General features: G+C 35.9%; 1 protein-coding gene and 1 long non-coding RNA gene across 13 annotated transcripts; one reads left to right on the forward strand and one right to left on the reverse strand.

Annotated features, from left to right (window-relative positions):
• Nucleotides 1-217: 217 nt before the first annotated feature.
• Nucleotides 218-13,140, forward strand: LOC138311652 (uncharacterized). Of its 10 annotated transcripts, none has more exons than XR_011206709.1 (6): nucleotides 218-281; nucleotides 1,940-2,097; nucleotides 7,669-7,764; nucleotides 9,022-9,142; nucleotides 9,493-9,585; nucleotides 10,653-10,865. XR_011206709.1 is itself a non-coding variant. In XM_069252914.1 (6 exons), the coding sequence occupies exons 2-4, from the start codon at nucleotides 1,959-1,961 to the stop codon at nucleotides 9,057-9,059; spliced, it is 255 nt and encodes an 84-aa protein (XP_069109015.1). In that variant the 5' UTR covers nucleotides 218-281; nucleotides 1,940-1,958; the 3' UTR covers nucleotides 9,060-9,142; nucleotides 9,493-9,585; nucleotides 10,653-10,865. The 10 variants fall into 10 exon arrangements, 3 of the variants coding, with proteins under 3 accessions (XP_069109015.1, XP_069109014.1, XP_069109016.1); XM_069252914.1 differs by having other exon boundaries at nucleotides 1,940-2,063; nucleotides 7,669-7,780; XR_011206707.1 differs by having other exon boundaries at nucleotides 225-281; nucleotides 1,940-2,068; nucleotides 7,669-7,795.
• Nucleotides 13,141-19,444: 6,304 nt separating this feature from the next.
• LOC138311651 (uncharacterized) lies at nucleotides 19,445-21,238 on the reverse strand. Of its 3 annotated transcripts, none has more exons than XR_011206703.1 (3): nucleotides 21,117-21,238; nucleotides 19,983-21,083; nucleotides 19,445-19,720 (listed from the first exon to the last, which is right to left on the reverse strand). It is a non-coding gene; the product is annotated as an uncharacterized lncRNA (long non-coding RNA). The 3 variants fall into 3 exon arrangements; XR_011206702.1 differs by having other exon boundaries at nucleotides 19,954-21,083; XR_011206704.1 differs by having other exon boundaries at nucleotides 19,954-21,083; nucleotides 21,148-21,237.
• Between the last annotated feature and the right edge of the window lie 250 nt (nucleotides 21,239-21,488).

Consider the following 21,488-nt stretch of genomic DNA (forward strand, 5'->3'; position numbering starts at 1 on the left):
AACAGGATGATAGCAATGGTTTAAAACCGTATCCATAGGACAAACACTTTTCCAATTCTTTTCTTTCATTGTCCAATTACACCTCTTAAATAGCTTAACCAAAAGTTCACCATGTACTATGTAAGGACTGTTGACAAGTTCTTATCGACTAGTTCTTTCGATACCTCTCGGATCACACTCATACCGAGTTGTGTTCCGAATATTTATAGTTCCGAGTGTGTAGACGACCGCCATTTTTCCGACCCATCACTTTTCGCTTCGTGCACATCGAACTAGGAATAGTAAGAGAAAACCGTCTGATAGCTGATCACTTCGTGGGAAACAGGTGGGTATATATGTAGGCCTTATATAATGTCATGAAATTCATAAGAATAATCGATTACGATATAAAAATAGGCATAGGAAAAAGTTCTGATAGATGTCAAGACCTTGGGCTAAGTTTACATGTATGTTAACAGTGAAGATTCATGTCGCTGTTTTGCCGTCTGGAACCTCCAAATATTAGCCAGATGCTAATCAGTACCAAAACAAGGGTTTCAAGATATCAAAAACAATTCTTACCTAGTATGTAAAATTATCTAAAATAAGATTTACAGAGATGGACCTTTAATTAGTCAAATCATCCAGTGATTGTGTCCAATGTGACAAGATATTTTGACATGATGATCATGATCTTTTTGTTGTCACAATTGATAAGTTCTGCATTGTTTATATTAGCCCGAGATACTCTGGCCCTGACACCAGACTTAGACATTATGACAGATACATTGTAGATGTCTGGCGTAGGGCCAGAGCGCAGTAGTACTCGAAAACCTGGAATAAGCCGACACCGTTTGGTATCGGGCCAGGGTCATCTCCGATTCAGACTACTTACAAAAGATTACCACCGAGAATCGCCACTTACCTTGTTTTTTCAACAATTGAATAATCTATCTACTCCTAGCCATCAGTTTCATCACGCATGCATGTTCTATAGTGTCAACACAGTAGTTTCTTTTCCGCAACTTTAAATTTCCCTCGTCGTTGTCGCCATTTTCTTACGTAGTATGCATATCACCTTTAATCTTGACGGATTGCTATATTTGGGTAGATATAATATTCATTTGTTGAATAGACTAACGTTAGTGGTGCTTCTCAGTGGTCAGCTGAATCGGAGATGACCTGGTCCGATACCAAACGGTGTCGGCTTATTCCAGATTTTCGAGTACTACTGCGCTCTGCCCTACGCCAGACATCTAATCTGTCATAATGTCTAAGTCTGGTGTCGGGGCCAGAGTATCTCGGGCTATGTTTAATTAAGTATATTTTGATACAGACATTTTGATATAAGGTGTGGCTACATATATACAGCCTGGCGATCAGTCAATCAACGAAGGGTAGGACTAATCCACTGTAAATTGCGAATTACACAGAGCAGATTGACTTGTTTATTAGTCTATACATGAAAGGTGCCACGCATATTTGATACAAAAGTAATTGTTATATGGAAATGTTCCTGTCAAAATGTTAGTATTGTGACATTCATTGATATGGGCATTTTCAACCACAATTTTCAATAGCTCACAGGGGCCAAGGGGGGAACATGGTGACATTGCAAAATAGAGAGGGCATCATACTGTCTGTTCACAGAATAGAAACATATTTTTTCTAGCATAATTGCAGTACAACTACATCAAGTTTTGTATCATTATTAGCAAAATGTGAAGCGAAGGTCATATGTGCAGAGATCCTCAGATGTTGGAATCAAGCTTGTATATGTAAAATCCAGTTCCCCTCTGTGAATAGCTAGTTTTTGTTGATGAGTGGATCAAAGCTTTTACATTGGCAATCAAATTATGCAACTAAATACCTTTTTCGCTCTCTCTCTCACCTGATATTTATGTGATAAAATTAATGATGTGTTCCATTGTGCTTCAGGTTGTTTTTTTTTGTTTTCTAGGGAGAAATTTACCTCTGAAATGGCAGAGATGACTGACAAGAAGGTCAAAAAGAACTGGAAGGTCATGAAAGTATCACTAGAAAAAGTGGCTGCCATTCTATATGAATCAAAGAAAATATTAGTTGTAAGGTGAAGGTCAAAGTATAGGGGACAGCAAGGTAAATGTCAAAGTACAGGGGACGGTAAGGTAAAGGTCAAAGTGTAGGAAAGCATAAGGTAAAGGTCAAAATGTAGGGGACAGTTAGGTAAAGGTCAAAGTGTAGGAAAGCATAAAGTAATGTCAAAGTAAAGGGAAAAGGAAGGCCAATGTCAAAGGATAGGGGACAGAGTAAGGTAACGGTCAAAGTGTAGAGTACAGTAAGGTAAAGGTCAAAGTGTATGAGACTAGAAGGTAAAGGTGAAAGTGAAACAGACTAGAAAATAAAGGTCAAAGTGTAGGAGACTATACGGTAAAGGTCAAAGTGTAGGGGACAGTAAGGTAAAGGTCAAAGTGTAGGAAAGCATAATGTAAAGGTCAGAGTTTAGGGGGACAATTAGGTAAAGGTCAAAGTGTAGGAAAGGGTAAGGTAAAAGGTCAAACGGTAGGGGACAGTAAGGTAAAGGTCAAAGTGTAGGGCACTGTACGGTAAAGGTCAAAGGGTAGGAGACAAGAAAATAAAAGGTTTGAAGTGAAGGAGAATAGAAGGTAAAGGTCAAAGTGTAGGAAAGCATAATGTAAAGGTCAAAGTGTAGGAAAGTGTAAGGCAATGACAAAGTGTAGGGGACAGGAAGGTAAAGGTCAAAGTGTAGGGGTCAGTAAGGTAAAGTTCAAAGTGTAGGAAAACATAAGGTAAAGGTCAGAGTTAAGGGACAGTAAGGTAAAGGTCAAAGTGTAGGAACGCATAAGGTAAAGGTCAAAGTGTATGGGACAGTAAGGTAAAGGTCAAAGTACATGGGACAGCAAGGTAAAGGTCAAAGCGTAGGAACGCAGAAGGTAAAGGTCAAACTGTAGGGGACAGTTAGGTAAAGGTCAAGGTGAAGGAAAGCGTAAAGTAATGTCAAAGTAAAGGGGAAAGGAAGGTCAATGTCAAAGGATAGGGGACAGTTAGGTAAAGGTCAAAGTGAAGGAAAGCGTAAAGTAATGTCAAAGTAAAGGGAAAAGGAAGGCCAATGTCAAAGGATAGGGGACAGAGTAAGGCAAAGGTCAAAGTGTATGAGACTAGAAGGTAAAGGTGAAAGTGAAACAGACTAGAAAATAAAGGTCAAAGTGAAGGAGACTAGAAGGTAAAGGTCAAAGTGTAGGGGACAGTAAGGTAAAGGTCAAAGTGTAGGAAAGCATAATGTAAAGGTCAGAGTTTTAGGGGACAATTAGGTAAAGGTCAAAGTGTAGGAAAGGGTAGGTAAAGGTCAAAGGGTAAGGTAAAGGTCAAAGTAGGGGACAGTAAAGGTAAAGGTCAAAGTGTAGGGTACGGTAAAGGTCAAAGGGTAGGAGACAAGAAAATAAAAGGTTGAAGTGAAGGAGAAATAGAAGGTAAAGGTCAAAGTGTAGGAAAGCATAATGTAAAGGTCAAAAGTGTAGGAAAGTGTAAGGCAATGACAAAGTGTAGGGGACAGGAAGGTAAAGGTCAAAGTGTAGGGGTCAGTAAGGTAAAAGTTCAAAGTGTAGGAAAACATAAGGTAAAGGTCAGAGTTAAGGGGACAGTAAGGTAAAGGTCAAAGTGTAGGAACGCATAAGGTAAAGGTCAAAGTGTAGGGGACAGTAAGGTAAACGCCAAAGTACATGGGACAGAAAGGTAAAGGTCAAAGCATAGGAACGCAGAAGGTAAAGGTCAAACTGTAGGGGACAGTTAGGTAAAGGTCAAGGTGAAGGAAAGCGTAAAGTAATGTCAAAGTAAAGGGGAAAGGAAGGTCAATGTCAAAGGATAGGGGACAGTTAGGTAAAGGTCAAAGTGAAGGAAAGCGTAAAGTAATGTCAAAGTAAAGGGAAAAGGAAGGCCAATGTCAAAGGATAGGGGACAGAGTAAGGCAAAGGTCAAAGTGTATGAGACTAGAAGGTAAAGGTGAAAGTGAAACAGACTAGAAAATAAAGGTCAAAGTGAAGGAGACTAGAAGGTAAAGGTCAAAGTGTAGGGGACAGTAAGGTAAAGGTCAAAGTGTAGGAACAAGCATAATGTAAAGGTCAAAGTTTAGGGGACAAGGTAGGTAAAGGTCAAAGTGTAGGAAAGGGTAAAGGCAGAAGGTAAAGGTCAAAGGGTAGGGGACAGTAAGGTAAAGGTCAAAGTGTAGGAAACGCATAAGTGTAAAGGGCACTGTACGGTAAAGGTCAAAGGGTAGGAGACAAGAAAGGTAAAAGGTTGAAGTGAAGGAGAATAGAAGGTAAAGGTCAAAGTGTAGGAAAGCATTAATGTAAAGGTCAAAGTGTAGGAAAGTGTAAGGCAATGACAAAGTGTAGGGGACAGGAAGGTAAAGGTCAAAGTGTAGGGGTCAGTAAGGTAAAGTGTCAAAGTGTAGGAAAACATAAGGTAAAGGTCAAAGTTAAGGGGACAGTAAGGTAAAGGTCAAAGTGTAGGAACGCATAAGGTAAAGGTCAAAGTGTAGGGGGACAGTAAGGTAAACGCCAAAGTACATGGGACAGAAAGGTAAAGGTCAAAGCATAGGAACGCAGAAGGTAAAGGTCAAACTGTAGGGGACAGTTAGGTAAAGGTCAAAGTGAAGGAAAGCGTAAAGTAATGTCAAAGTAAAGGGGAAAGGAAGGTCAATGTCAAAGGATAGGGGACAGTAGGTAAAGGTCAAAGTGATAGGAGACAGTAAGGTAAAGGTCAAAGTAAAGGAGACTAGAAAGTAAAAGGTCAAAGTGTAGGAGATAGAAAGTAAAGGTCAATGTAAAGGGTAGGGAGACTAGAAAGTAAAGGTCAAAGTGTAGGAGACAGTTAGGTAAAAGATCAAAGTGATAGGATAGCATAAGGTAAAGGTCAAAAGTGTATAGGGGACAGTAAGGTAAAGGTCAAAGTGTAGGAAAGCATAAGGTAAAGGTCAAAGGTAGGGGACAGTAAGGTAAAGGTCAAAGTGTAGGGAAAGTACAGTAAATGTCAAAGTGTAGTAGGACAGACAAAGGTAAAGGTCAAAGTGTAGGAGAACAGTAGGTAAAGGTCAAAGTGTAGGAAGACAGTACTGTGAAAAGGTCAAAGTGTAGGAAGTGAAGTAATATAGGTAAAGGTCAAAGTGTAGGGGACAGTTAGGTGTGAAGGTCAAAGTGTAGGAAACAGTAAGGTAATGACAAAGTGTAGGGACAGTTAGGTAAATGTCAAAGTGTAGGGGACAGTAAGGTAAAGGTCAAAGTGTAGTAGAAAACATAAGGTAAAGGTCAAAGTGTAGGGGACAGTAAGTAAAGGTCAAAGTGAGTCCTGAATGCTTAAAGGTTAAGGTCAAAGTGTAGGAGGACAGTAAGGTAGAGGCCAAAGTACATGGGACAGTAAGGTAAAGGTCAAAGGATAGGGGACAGTAAGGTTAAGGTCAATAGTGCAGGAACGCAGTAAGGTAAAGGTCAAAGTGTAGGGACAGGAAGGTAAAGGTCAAATTAGGGGAAGGAAAGGTAAAGTAATAGTCAAAGTAAAAGGTAAAGGTCAAAGTGCAGGTCAGTAAATAAAGGTCAAAGTGTAAGGGGACAGTAAGGTAAAGGTCAAAGTGTAGAGAAGTGTAAGGTAAAGGTCAAAGTATAGGTGACAGTAAGATAAAGGTCAAAGTGTAGGTGACAGTAAGGTAAAGGTCAAAGTGTAGGTGACAGTAAGGTAAAGGTCAAAGTGTAGGTGACAGTAAGGTAAAGGTCAAAGTGTAGGGGACAATAAGGTAAAGGTCAAAGTGAAGAAAAGTGACAGTAAGGTCAAAGTCAAAGGAAGAAAGCATAAGGTCAATGACAAAGCGATAGGGGACAGTAAGGTAAAAGTGAAGGAGACTAAAGTAAGTAAAGGTCAAAGTGTACAAGACAGAAGGTAAAGGTCAAAGTGTAGGGGACTAGAAGGTAAAAGGTCCAAAGCGTAGGGGACAGAAGGTAAAGGTCAAAGCGTAGGGGACAATAAGGTAAGGTGAAGGAGACAAAGTAAAGGTCAAAGGTACAACAGTAGAAGGTAAAGGTTAAAGTGTAGGGGACTAGAAAGGTAAAGGTCAAAGTGTAGGGGACAGTAAGGTAAAGGTCAAAGTGTAGGGGACAATAAGGTAAAGGTCAAAGTGTAGGACTATAAGGTAAAAGGTCAAAGTGTAGGGGACAGGAAGGCAAAGTTCAAAGTGTAAGGAGAAAGCATAATGTAAAGGTCAAAGTGTACAACAGGAAAGCGTAAGGTAATGACAAAGTGTAGGGGACAGGAAGGTAAAGTTCAAAGTGTAGGAAAGCATATAATGTAAAGGTCAAAGTGTAGGAAAGCAATAAGGTAATGACAAAGTGTAGGGGACAGGAAGGTTAAGGTCAAAGGATAGGAGGACAGTAAAGGGAAAGGTCAAAGTGTAGAAAAGCATAATGTAAAGGTCAAAGTGTAGGAAAGCATAAGGTAATGACAAAGTAAAGAGGAAGGAAGGTCAAGGTCAAAGGATAGGAGACAGTAAGGGAAAGGTCAAAGTGTAGGAAAGAAAGTAAAGGTCAAAGTGTAGGGAATTGTAAGGTAAAGGTCAAATATATAGGTGACAGTAAGGTAAAGTCAAAGTGTAGGAGACCAGAAAGTAAAGGTCAAAGTATAGGGGACATGTAAGGTAAAGGTCAAAAGAAGATACAGGGGACAGTAAGGTAAAGGTCATAGTTCAGGAACGCATAAGGTAAAGGTCAAAGTGTATAGGGGACAATTAGGACAAAGGTAAAGGTCAAAGTGAAGGAAAGTGTAAAGTAATGTCAAAGTAAAGGGGAAAGGAAAGTCAATGTCAAAGGATAGGGGACAGTAAGGTAAAGGTCAAAGTGTAGGGTACAATTAGGTAAAGGTCAAAGTGAAGGAGACTAGAAAATAAAGGTCAAAGTGTAGGTGACTAGAAGGTAAAGGTCAAAGTGTAGGTGACTAGAAGGTAAAGGTCAAAGTGTAGGGGACAGTAAGGTAAAGGTTAAAGTGTAGGGGACAGTAAGGTAAAGGTCAAAGTGTAGGTGACAGGAAGGTAAAGGTCAAAGTGTAGGGCACTGAAAAGTAAAGGTCAAAAGTGTAGGGGACAGTAAGGTTAAGGTCAAAGTGTAGGAAAGCATAAGGTAAAGGTCAAAGTGTAGGGCACTGAAAAGTAAAAGGTCAAAAGTGTAGGAGACTAGAAGGTAAATGTCAAAGAGTAAAAAGCGTCAGGTAAAGGTCAAAGTGTAGGTGACAATCAATCATATCTTATATCAAACATCATATGAAATTGAATCCTACTTTAACATGATGTTAGTTTCAAGACCAATCAGATAAGCTTTGAGAAAACTTTGTCTATTTCTACATTACTGCTCTTAAAGCTTATAAATAATCACCTTTTGAACAACTGAACCTTGATTATTAATAACACCTGACCTATATCCTTCTAGAAGCAAACTTCCTTAAAATACATAAGATGAAACATTAATATCAATCATTTCATATTTTTGATTACTAATTTAAAAGGAAATACTCCTGAAACCAGATATTTCATTTCATTTAGAATAGAAGTGTCTTTTGTATAACACTTTGACTTGAATATGATATTGGATAACAGATATCCTAAATCTAAGATGGTGTTCACTTATCGCTAGATAATTTTTACTCTCATTACAGGATGTTATGGTGATCGTGAAAATTTGTGATCATGATGACATGCTGACCAGACCTTCTTCAATGACAAAGGCACTGCAACCAGAGACATCAGTAGAGGTAACTGATGTTGAAGGTACTTTATAATATGGTAAATTTGAGATATGTTTGTTGGTCACTGCCAGGTTAATATCTTACTCAGGCCAGATGCATTAATTCATTGATAGTTATTTATACTAGTTTTTGAACTATTGTCACTCAAAGACACCTAGTTAAAGGCCCACTACCTTACCAAAATGGCTTTTGATTTTAAAATGGAAATGTAAAATGAGATTGATACTTTTGTAGACTTGCACAATACTACACATATCACCACCTTCTGAACAAATTTGATTAAAATAGATAAAATATTAAGTTTAATAATGGGGGTGTTTATGTTTCCCGCCGTCATCCTAAATACGGCGCGGTAGTTGACTATCACTGCGCCGGACGGCAAAACAGCGAAATGACTCTCTACTGTTATCATATATTACGGAGGAAATCTTGCATATGTTTGGTATTGTAAGCTCATCTAAGGCCATCGGCATATATTTTATGATGTTATTAATGTTTTTAAGAGACCTTAATGTTTTACTCAGGAAAGGTAGTGGGCCTTTAATAAAATATTGGATTTTTTGGAAATTTTGCCGTTTCGACCATGTACACAAGAGATTAAAGCCATAATTTCCTTATGAGGTGTTTGATATATGGATGTTTGCAGAATTTATTTTCCAGTGGCCGTCTTTAAAAATATACCAGTTATAATTAATTAGAATCATATTTTCAGAATAGAAATGTAGCTTTAGGACAAAATTTGCATCTGGCAACTTGCTACATATATTGATTGATTTTATTTTAAATCTGTATAATCCGGAAATCTGTCCATACCAGCCAATTATGCTTGTTCTGATGACATGCGGTTTAGATAAGTTATACTGTATATATAAAATGCAAAAGTGGATCCAATATCCTTCTGGGATGATAAATCATGGCTGACTGTCCTCTCCATTTGTGGCACAGCTAATTTGGAACTATTAGGATTTGACAAAATTGGTGGTAACCAATTTAATTAATGACATATATTAATGTATATACAGGAATATATATACATTGGGTTATATTTACACAACATGAAGCATGTACATTGTTGATAGCTCAATTTATGTCAAGATTGCACTACAACCAAACAATTATGGTAATAAACAGAGGACTACACATATTTATCTTTAGAGAAAAGATCTTCAAATAGTGTATGTAATTTAACATAATCTTATAAGAGTAGATGTGATAAGTAAAGTTTAATCTCATTCTTTTTCAATTTTATTTGTATTTTTTCAGTTTCATTACTTGTGGATGCCATCGGGAAAGTCACTTGAACACAGCAGTAATAGATCACTCGCACAGACAGCATGTTATAGGCCATATTTCTGAGAAAGCCTAATTGGTGAAGCTCAAGATGGTATGGATATATCTTCAACTCATTTGATGACAAAAACATTGGAAAGTCATGCATTACAACACATATCAATCTGGTAAACTTGTTATGCAGAATGTATATATACCAGGTACATGGAATTTGATAATTTGGAAAGGGCTTGCATGTTAATAGGCATATCCTAGACCTGATGTCCAATCCATCTGATGTACATTTGTATGTAAAAACTATAAAATCTTCTTGAAATTGAAATACATGTTGTCAACCACTAGGTAAACAAGCTTACGTACCTATATCATGGATATCAGAAATATTGTTTGCTTTCATCAAGAGATTTTGCATATTATTGAAACTTATTATCTTTGAATTAACAGAAAATCTTCAGAAACTGGAAGGATAGCGACAGTAGATGCTCGGGAAAATTACATCACCAGTTTACTGAGCTACATCTGTGTCCTGCCCATTTGGTAAATAACTTAAATTGTATTGAATGTATATAGTTGAAATAATTTTGTTCTTATATCCCCTGCAACAGAGTTAGGGTATACTGGAATCATTACTTCCCTGGATGTCTGTCTTTCCACCTAGATGTCTGTTATCTGCAAATATTGTCCTGACAACTCCTGAACTGTACCAATTCTAATGAAGCTTCACAGTAATGTTGGGGACCATGTGTAGATATGCAAGAACACTTTTTTTTTCCAAATAAATTGATTGCTAATGTAACCAGGTCAATATACACAGGTTTTGTAATATACTGTGAAATCATTAATTTTTGTGGGGGTTTGATTTTAATAAATGTATACCAATGTCATGTAAGTTTATGCGTTCATACATTGTAGCATATGTAGTCTATTTCATAGAAGCATGACAAGTTCAAAGATGGAAAGTATTCTTCAAACAAAGATAGTTTTCAAAATTTCGTAGACTTTATCTACATGTACCAAAGTATAAATTATTGAGTATATCTTGCATCAATCAATATGACACAATAATTGTTTGATGGAAACGCCTGTAAAAACTCTGGTTGATAACCGCCTCTAGCATGTGATTGTATCCACTTGGGCGATCAAACAGTACAGGTGACAGTGTCGACTGTGTATTTTAACGGTAATGTGTGAGGTTTTCTCCACGAATTTAAGTGCCAACAAATAGTAAAATTTTAGAATCTATGAAAATTGAGCCCGACAAAAATAGATGATTTCACAGTAGACAATAAATCTTAGACTAATTAAATCAATCTTGTTTAAACCTGGTGGTCAAATAATGTAACACATGCATATGGATGCCTATAATTCACACGTCACATTGTATAATAAAATCATTGTTTAATAATAACAATGGTTACCTTGGAAACACAGTATACATATACCACATACATTCACATGTATAAATGAGGTAAATGCAGTTCTAGTTATAAATATAAAAATGTTTTGTGTGCTTGTTGAGTCACTATGGATAAAAAATATTGAATTAAACTTTGCCTTTTGTCAACATAGGTATACCTATGCATATTTATTTATTTATTTACAAGCATGCAGATTTGAAGTGCTCCTGGATGAACATTTCAAGCTTCCCAAGACTGACACTACTCTTTGCTGAAGTTGAAAATTTTGTTCAGGAGCAGTCTACCAGGGTGATCAATTGTCGGTCAATTAAGAGATGTGGCTCAAGGATGTTTCGGAGGATTCCATTGAAGAAAGGAATAGCACATTTGGTCTTTTCTCAAAACTATAGATATATATATTATGTAACGTTATACGGCAAATACAAATAATATGAATGCTCACATAGTCACAATTCACCCAGAATTACATTTGGTTAATTTCAGAATAATATCAAGTACAAATTTCTTAAAAATAACACAGTAGGTTAAAAAGTTGTAAAACAGAAACGTAAAACTATTTCTGAAGAAATTAGATTAATACAATGGATGAAGCCTGGGTGGATAATGTTATCTGTACTTTGAATAAGATATCAAGAAGAAAAGCTATAGAGCTAGAAAGAAATTTTTACATAGTCTTATCAATTGTGAAGAGAAGGTTTATTTTCTTTGTCAACTGAACATGTCTCAGCTACGATGGCCAACAGCGGCCGGCAAAAAACAACTCCTACAAAACGTTTTTCGTACTTAAATAGTCATTGATATTTAAGTACAACTTTTATTTTCTAAAAATATTTTTTTGTCATGAAAAATAATTATGTACAAAATAATTATGTAGTTAAGTTAAATGGACATTTAAACCTTTGGTATATAAAGATATATAAAAGGGATAATAATTAGGCAAAAAATAGAGATTATGACCTGTTTATTACCGCTTACATTTTGCGACTTTTATGAACTTTCTCAAATATAGATAAAATTAAGTCCACTAAGAAACCAGTATTAATTGATTGTCTATGACACAGTCTATGTTTTAAGCAAGCCAAATGGAACATTCATTGTTGAATTCCTTATCTGAAAGATTAATTGTACACCTGAGAATAGGAAGATTCCATTTAAATACAGGGTTTAGCATCAGACCTGGGTTTTTTTTTACATAAATATGTGATAAAAATTTGTCACGACAAAAAATATTTTTAGAAAATATTTTTTGTACATAATTATTTTTCATGACAAAAAACATTTTTAGAAAATAAAAGTTGTACTTAAATATCAATGAATATTTAAGTACGAAAGTACGAAAAACGTTTTGTAGGAGTTGTTTTTTGCCGGCCGCTGTCGGCCATCGTACTCAGCTGTATAGACTGGGTGTTTTTAATGTCATTCCTGTTTGTTCATATAGGCCTAGTTTCCCAAGATTCAACATTTTTTTAGTCCACTATATCTGATTCAAATTGTGATTTGTCCATGATCTGTTCATCCGTCCTTCCTTCTGTCTTTTCTGCCATATTAAACAATTCTTGTTATAACTATTTCCCAGAAAGTACAAAAGAGGTCTATCTCAAATTTCATATGTAGGTTTGCCTTGGTGACTAGTTTTGCATATTGTATTTTAGGACTGATTGGATAACAAAATGGCCAACTAGCAGCCATTTTGGATTTTGACAATTATCACTATTTTTCAGAAAGTATTGAAGGTATCTATCTGCTAAAAATTTAAACTTCTTCAACATATATTAGCATCAGGTCATAGATAATAGTTTTTTTATGTCATATTTTGTTTTTAAAAGTTATTTGCTATAGCCATCAAATGTATAATCATCATAAGAGTCAATATTATTCTATTATGGCCCTTTCCAGAGGGAACTGTTCTCCTATAGTGTTGTCTGGCGAGGTATAGTCCCCGAGTCGAAGACGAGGGCACTATACCTCGCCAGACAACACTATAGGAGAACAGTTCCCGAGGGAAAGGGCAATAATAGATTTAGTACGTCACATGACATTCATTATGACGTCATATATTTGGTCGCGAGTTCATTCCCGGGGGACTATACTTTGGTATAGTTCCCGTAGTCAGGTATAGTCTCTCATAGTCAGGTAAAGTCTCCCGTAGTCAAGAAGGACAGGGAACTGTCGCAAAATAGACCATGGCTGTTATCCAATCGCATTCCTAGTAATTATCATGTGATGTACTAAATATATATAATTCACATCTATAATAAGAACCCTGTCTTAAATTTACCCGAAATAGTTCGTTTTATTTCATCAAATTGTAAAATAACTCATTTTTTTCAACTATACTATCATGTTTCAATTTATAAACATCTCATTAATTTTCTTTTCCAATGGATGTGTGGAGTGCATACAGTCTCATTTGAATAATATGTTTCATATAACATTATGTATTATATTGTATTGATAGTCTGAGTATAAATCCCATTTGATATAGTTATACATGTAGTTGACCATTTTGCAAACGTAACATGTTATATGGTTAGTTTTGCACATTACCTATCTGTCTTTTCCTAAGTGAGGGTGTGGGACGAGGGTGCTTTCACAGTATTTAATCATTCTTCAGTGATGCATAACTTAATTTGTACATTATTATTACATTATGTAGTTGAATAAACTATAATTAAACTTATTACAAAGTCTTTGTATGTTTGTATAAGTATTAAGCCACTACATTTGCATATAACAGAGTAAGCTCCCTTGCGGGAAGGTATTTCTTGTTATGTCATTATTTAAGTATAACAGAACGCTTGCAAACATATGACATCTCAATCAATACCTACCCACAAGTGCATATAACTCTGTAATATGCAAATAGAGAATGCAACGGTTATAACAAACCTTTGGGGACCACCTGATTCACTTCGTTATACACATAGATTGTTATACACATATTACAGATAACTAAAAGGAACCTTGAAACGAAAATTACTATAACATGGAAACATAGACACATGAATTCACTGTAAGCAAGTTCATTATTAACGTGTTTTACACTATATTAACCTTATGCAACCAACTTCTAGAGGTTATAATGGAACAAAGAAGATCAATGAAGATCCTTCTGTGGTGACCTAAAAACATCAAATACAGATGTGCAGCTTATTAGTTTAACGTCTTATTAAAACCAGAGTCATGTAAGGACATGCAAGGTTTGTTGATGGAGGTAGGCCGGAGTACCCCGAGAAAAACCACCGCCCAGTAGTCGATTTGGTGGTATACACACCTTATTAAGATCAAATACAGACGTTGTCATGTGGTGACAAGTCGATGTGGTGGTATACACACCTTATTAAGATCAAATACAGACGTTGTCATGTGGTAACAAGTCTATATGGTTGTATACAAAGCTTATTAAGATCAAATACTGACGTTATCATGTGGTGGTATAAACATATACAGAAGTTATCAAGTCGATTTGGTGGTATACACCTTATTATATCAGAGCAGTTATCATGTGATGACAAGTCGATTGTGGTGGTATACACACCTTATTAAGATCAAATACAGACGTTGTCATGTGGTGACAAGTCGATGTGGTGGTATACACACCTTATTAAGATCAAATACAGACGTTGTCATGTGGTGACAAGTCGATGTGGTGGTATACACACCTTATTAAGATCAAATACAGACGTTGTCATGTGGTGACAAGTCGATGTGGTGGTATACACACCTTATTAAGATCAAATACAGACGTTGTCATGTGGTGACAAGTCGATGTGGTGGTATACACGCCTTATTCAGATCAAATACAGACGTTATCATGTGGTGACAAGTCGATGTGGTGGTATACACACCTTATTAAGATCAAATACAGACGTTGTCATGTGGTGACAAGTCGATGTGGTGGTATACACACCTTATTAAGATCAAATACAGACGTTGTCATGTGGTGACAAGTCGATGTGGTGGTATACATACCTTATTAAGATCAAATACAGACGTTGTCATGTGGTGACAAGTCGATGTGGTGGTATACACACCTTATTAAGATCAAATACAGACGTTGTCATGTGGTGACAAGTCGATGTGGTGGTATACATACCTTATTAAGATCAAATACAGACGTTGTTGTCATGTGGTGACAAGTCGATGTGGTGGTATACACACATTATTAAGATCAAATACAGACGTTGTCATGTGGTGACAAGTCGATGTGGTGGTATACACACCTTATTAAGATCAAATACAGACGTAATCATGTGGTGACAAGTCGATATGGTGGTATACACACCTTATTAAGATCAAATACAGACGTTATCATGTGGTGACAAGTCGATGTGGTGGTATACACACCTTATTAAGATCAAATACAGACGTTGTCATGTGGTGACAAGTCGATGTGGTGGTATACACACCTTATTCAGATCAAATACAGACGTTATCATGTGGTGACAAGTCGATGTGGTGGTATACACACCTTATTAAGATCAAATACAGACGTTGTCATGTGGTGACAAGTCGATGTGGTGGTATACACACCTTATTAAGATCAAATACAGACGTTATCATGTGGTGACAAGTCGATGTGGTGGTATACACACCTTATTAAGATCAAATACAGACGTTGTCATGTGGTGACAAGTCGATGTGGTGGTATACACACCTTATTAAGATCAAATACAGACGTTGTCATGTGGTGACAAGTCGATGTGGTGGTATACACACCTTATTAAGATCAAATACAGACGTTTGTCATGTGGTGACAAGTCGATGTGGTGGTATACACACCTTATTAAGATCAAATACAGACGTTATCATGTGGTGACAAGTCGATGTGGTGGTATACACACCTTATTAAGATCAAATACAGACGTTATCATGTGGTGACAAGTCGATGTGGTGGTATACACACCTAATTAAGATCAAATACAGACGTTATCATGTGGTGACAAGTCGATGTGGTGGTATACACACCTTATTAAGATCAAATACAGACGTTATCATGTGGTGACAAGTCGATGTGGTGGTATACACACCTTATTAAGATCAAATACAGACGTTGTCATGTGGTGACAAGTCGATGTGGTGGTATACACACCTTATTAAGATCAAATACAGACGTTATCATGTGGTAACAAGTCGATGTGGTGGTATACACACCTTATTAAGATCAAATACAGACGTTATCATGTGGTGACAAGTCGATGTGGTGGTATACACACACCATACCTTATTAAATCAAATACAGACGTTTATCATGTGGCAACAAGTCGATGTGGGGGTTCACGTATACACACCTTATAGACGTATGTGGTAATAATCAAATACAGACGTTGTCATGTGTGACAATTCGATGTGGTGGTATACACACACCTTATTAAGATCAAATACTGACGTTGTCATGTGATGACAACAAGTCGATGTGGTGGTATACACACCTTATTAAGATCAAATACAGACGTTATCATGTGGTGACAAAGTCGATGTGGTGGTATACACACCTTATTTAGATCAAAATACAGACGTTGAAATCGATGTGGTGGTTACAAGCCTTATTCAGATCAAATACAGACGTATCATGACACACCGATGTGGTGGTATACACACCTTATTTAAGATCAAATACAGACGTTATCATGTTGTAACAAGTCGATGTGGAGGTATACACAGCTTATTAAGATCAAATACAGACGTTATCATGTGGTGACAAGTCGATGTGGTGGTGTAAACACCTATATTAAGATCAAAAACTGACGTTATCATGTGGTGACAAGTCGATGTGGTGGTATACACACCTTATTCAGATCAAATACAGACGTTATCATGTGGTGACACAGTCGATGTGGTGGTATACACACCTTAATTAAGATCAAATACAGACGTTTTCATGTGGTGACAAGTCGATGTGGTGGTGTAACACACCTTATTAAGATCAAATACTGACGTTATCATGTGGTGACAAGTCGATGTGCAGTGGTATACACGCCTTATTCAGATCAAATACAGACGTTATCATGTGTGTGACACGTCGATGCTGGTGGTATACACACCTTATGTATGATCTAATACAGACTTTTCATGTTGTAACAAGATCGATATGGAGGTATATACACCAGATCTAATATAAGATCAAATACAGTCGTTATCATGTTGGTGACAAGTCGATGTGGTGGTATACACACCTTGTTTCCTTATCAAATCATAATGTTTAATGTATTCCCAATATTAGATTTATGAAGTGTTCACAGTTGTCTTAGCCTTTTAGTAAAGTGTTGCAGTAAATATTTATAGGAATTAGAGGTTTATAAATTAAAGTTTTAATGTTGGATGGCCAATTTTATTTCTCTTTATATCACTTTTTGTGAATATAGCATATATTGACATGAAAACTCACTATCATTCACCATCTTTTTCATTGTCAGTTGTTTTTATTTATCCAATTGCAATCTTATCTTGATAATACAAAATTCTTAATACCTTGTTACACATTTATGCTGAATCACTATGGCAAAAACACACACCACAACATACATATACAACCAACACATACACACATACATACATGTACACATATAGACATATCATACAAATATTGACAGAAAGACAAGCACGCACAGCGGTAGATAAACATAGAAACAAAAAGATAGACAGAAATTTGTATAGATATGGAGGAGAAAAAATACACATGTAAGTTTTCTGTGATATTTCAAATAGGTAGGATTAATGCTGGAGTCCCTCAAGGCTCAATACTCAGTCCTCTTCTTTTTGTTATCTTTCTGAACGATATTACTGATGAGCTTTTAATTGAATGTTCTACATGTCTTTTTGTGGACAATACAGCTATTAAAATTCTCATCTTCATGCAGAGAAATTGAATATGCTCTTACCAGTAAAAGCGATTAGAAAAGATAAATAGGTAGGAAAAAGCATTGATGAAGATTTAGATTAGATTTTTTGATGACATTATCGACATTTGAGTTGACATGCCACATCGTTTTAACACACTATACAGTACAGATAACTTGAAAACAGTTTTACAACAACTATATCATTTATTTGTATTTGTGAATAAATTCCATAACATTTAACATCTTGCAAGATTTCACATGATTCTAGGATAAATTGAAGTTAATTGATAAGAAGCACTATGTTAAAGTCATTCATTTGAATAAACTTTGTAGCCTTTCATCCCAGCACGTCACAGCCCCAAAATCAGGTTCGTAGGTCTCATAGTTATTCAAAAGAAGTCATTTAAAGATTTTAGCCTACTTGGGTCAGATGACTTAAAAATAGGAACTACTTCATATCAATTTCACAAATGTCATCTGATCACACGTATTACTCTTCTTTGTAAAATAAATACAACAGCTATTATATATAAGTTACAAATGTCCACAGAATACCTATAACAATAAAACTTTCAATAGAAATAACAACTGAATTATATGGAATGCATTTTATGCCAAGCTGGTCTCCATAATTAATATTTATTCTATAAAATTAATTGAAAATAAATACTACTTCAATAAAAATAAGTATTGTAGTCATATTCATGAATGACATTTTATGTTAAATATAACTTGAACTCTATAAATTCATGTTTTATGAAAAACTCCAAACTGATTCTGTCACCTTAAAGTCATAAAAGATGTTGACTTAATAAAAACACAATAGCAACTATTTTCAAATGATTAACAAACATCTCAACTAAACATTTCATTTTCTTAAATAAACATAGCTGACTAGCTGCAAATGACACCAAATATTCATATATATCTTTTTTCATTCTGAAAAAAATATCAACTGTTTCTTAAACTATTAAATTGACAAACACAACTTAATAAATACATACCGACTGTTCATGATCAAGTCACATACATGTAAGAACACATCACATATCATTTCATATGAACAAATCATAGTACAAGTTAAATTCAAGCACTAATTATTCTCTCAATTCCATTTGGAAATCTGAAGATTAGTGATACATATTATATTTCCTTGTTGCTGTGTTTGTCAGCTTCAAGATCTCCTGGATAGGTTAAAAGGTACAGCAAAGTCATCAGTGTGATGAGATTACACATTTTCCCCATACTGGCCCATGACCAGGAACCAATCTAGGAAGTTCAGAATTCAAGTGTAATCAGTCAGTGCATCCTCTAGTTTGGTTCATTGATTGATTGATGGGGTTTAACCACCTTGATGTCCTTGTTACAGTTATAATGGAGCCCAGGACACTCTCTAGTATGGGAAAGTCCTCCTGGGAACTTCCTGGCAATGGCCATCACATCTATTGGTGTGTCATCTGATCTTGTAGCAGGGTTAAGGTAACTCAACTTGGCGACGACTGTACCCTCAAATGGAAATTTCTTGATCATCTTGTCGACAACAGTGCAATAGAATTTCCTGACAGACCTTTTAGAATAAAAAGAAAACAATTACCTGGTAGTGTCAAGCTTTTCTTTGGTAGTTTATCACAAATGAAATTGAAATTTCTTTTAAGTAATTATTATTGATAATAAATTATAACAAACTTCTATCATTGGTATTATCCTCCTAGAAATACATTTAATTCAGATTATTGCAGAATTTGAAATATCCTTGATTAATCATTTAAAAATGTTTTACAAGTTATTTATAATACATAATCATGATTTATACACTTATATTGTTTAACTTACCCAAAAAATCTATTGATCAAGGATGGGGAAATGCTGTCTTCATTGTCGACTACATATGCCTCAGGCACAATGGTCCAATGTCCAAAAATTGTTGTGTAAAATAATTAAGAATTATCAATGATTAAAACATAAGGGTGTGACATTCATATAAAAATATAGACTTTATATTAACAAGAACTACAATCATACACATGATCATATACAAATTAAAATATTCTGTCATACTTTTTTTTCTTCAAAATAATTGCTACTTTTCATATATATTAGAATTATAGTAATACACGAAAAGTTGTGTTAAAACCGTTTGAGTGGCTCTAGGATGAAAGCCAGAAACAAGTAGTACATTCTCATCTTGGGAGATGATAGTTGAGCATCAATTAACCTCTTGATTCGACCAGACTTCGTCACCACATCATGAGAATTGAAGTACCTGTAGCTCTGGAGGGCTGGCCAGTGATCTAGCAGGCACTTAACTTCACACACTTCTCAAGGCTCAACCAATGGGTAGAACAATTTTCAGTATCTTGGTTGGCATCCCAAAACTTTGTAAATTCTTTGTACTTCTCTTTCCTGCTTGAGCTTAAAATTTATAAATTGACATATTCCTCAGTTAAATAATTGAATAATTAAGGATCCTTCTGGCCAGCCCTAATAATATTGTTCATGGCCCTATATCTCTACCCATACCTGTCAGTGTGTGATAGGTAGGTAGATAATTTATTCTTTTTATGATAAGACATCAAATACCTCATATTATTAGTTTTCTTTCTAAAACTGAAGTTGTAATAGTATAGAATTTTGGAATCAATTACCTCAAGCAGTATGTATAATTTATATGAACCTGTAATAGAAATGGAAGTAGGTGTCCACCAACAGATCCTCAATGGGCATAGGCAGGGTCTTGACAGCTGCTAGAATGCACAGGTTGGCCAGGTGGCAGTTACATCCAACATAAAAAAACATGTGGTTGTTTTTCTTTGATGTGGGTCATCACAAAGTTGTTCGTAACGGAGCAGTTGTTTGAGGCAAAGGAAACAACGTTCTTCCAACAAATATCATGATCTCTGCAAAAAAAAAAAAAAAAAAAAAAAAAAAATCAAAATCACACTAGTCTTAACTAAATATGTACTAGCCAGTTAAGCTCAGCAATATTTATTGAATCTATAGGAAATTTATCATTTGAAATGAAAAATAACATATCTGGATATAAGTTTCTAATTTTTGATAATTCACCGTAATTTCCTGCGAATTGGCCATGGGGTATACAATTTTTTTACATCAGAAGATGCCTAATGCGACTATCTGCCAATATGGGCTATCTGTGAATACTATTACCAAATTTGAAAAATATGCGGGCTTTATGTTGGAAATAGCTCAAGTTACCCTCTTACTATTCTAGAATATTATCTCATTAGCTTTTATTTCTTGCATTTAAAACCTATTTCCAAAGAAAAAATATGCTATTGATAGCTTAATTTACATATCTTCGAATAAACCTATACCCCTTTTGTATATACTGCTGGTGCTAAACCTGTAGTGTCCATATACCTCTGGTGCTATACCTGTAGTGTCTATATTCCTCTGGTGCAAAACCTATAGTGTCTATATACCTCTGGTGCTAAACCTGTATATATAATGTTCTGGTGTTAGACCTGATGTGTAAGTATACATCTGGTGCTAAAGCTGTAGTGTCTATATAACATATACCTGTGGTGCTAGACCTGTGATGTCTATATACCCTTGTTTTAGACCTGTAGTGTCTGTATTAAGCATGGTGTTTGACCTGTAGTGCCTATATAGCGGTAAGCCTGGTGCTAGATCTGTAGTGTCTATATAACCCTGGTGCTAGAGATGTTGTGTCTATATACCCTGGTGTTAGACCTGTAGTGTCTATATACCCTGGTGTTTGAGTTGAAGTATCTATACAACCCTGGTGTTAGACCTGTAGTTGTCTATATAACCCTGGTGTTAGAACCTGTAGTGTCTATATAACCCTGGTGTTAGACCTGTAGTGTCTATATAACCCTGGTGTTAGACCTGTAGTGTCTATATAACCCTGGTGTTAGACTTGTAGTGTCTATATAACCCTGGTGCTAGAAGTTGTGAGTGTCTATATACCCTGTGTTTTAGACCTGTAGTCTATAAACCTGGTAGACCCCTGTAGATCTGCAGTGTCTATATACCCTGGTGTTAGAGACCTGTAGTGTCTATATAACCCTGGTGTTAGACCTGTAGTGTCTATATAACCCTGGTGTTAGACCTGTAGTGTCTATATAACCCTGGTGCTAGAGCTGTAGTGTCTATATAACCCTGGTGCTAGACCTGTGAAGTCTATATACCCTAAGTC

The sequence above is a fragment of the Argopecten irradians genome, unplaced genomic scaffold, assembly GCF_041381155.1.
Source record: "Argopecten irradians isolate NY unplaced genomic scaffold, Ai_NY scaffold_0079, whole genome shotgun sequence".
Taxonomy (NCBI): Eukaryota; Metazoa; Mollusca; class Bivalvia; order Pectinida; family Pectinidae; genus Argopecten; species Argopecten irradians.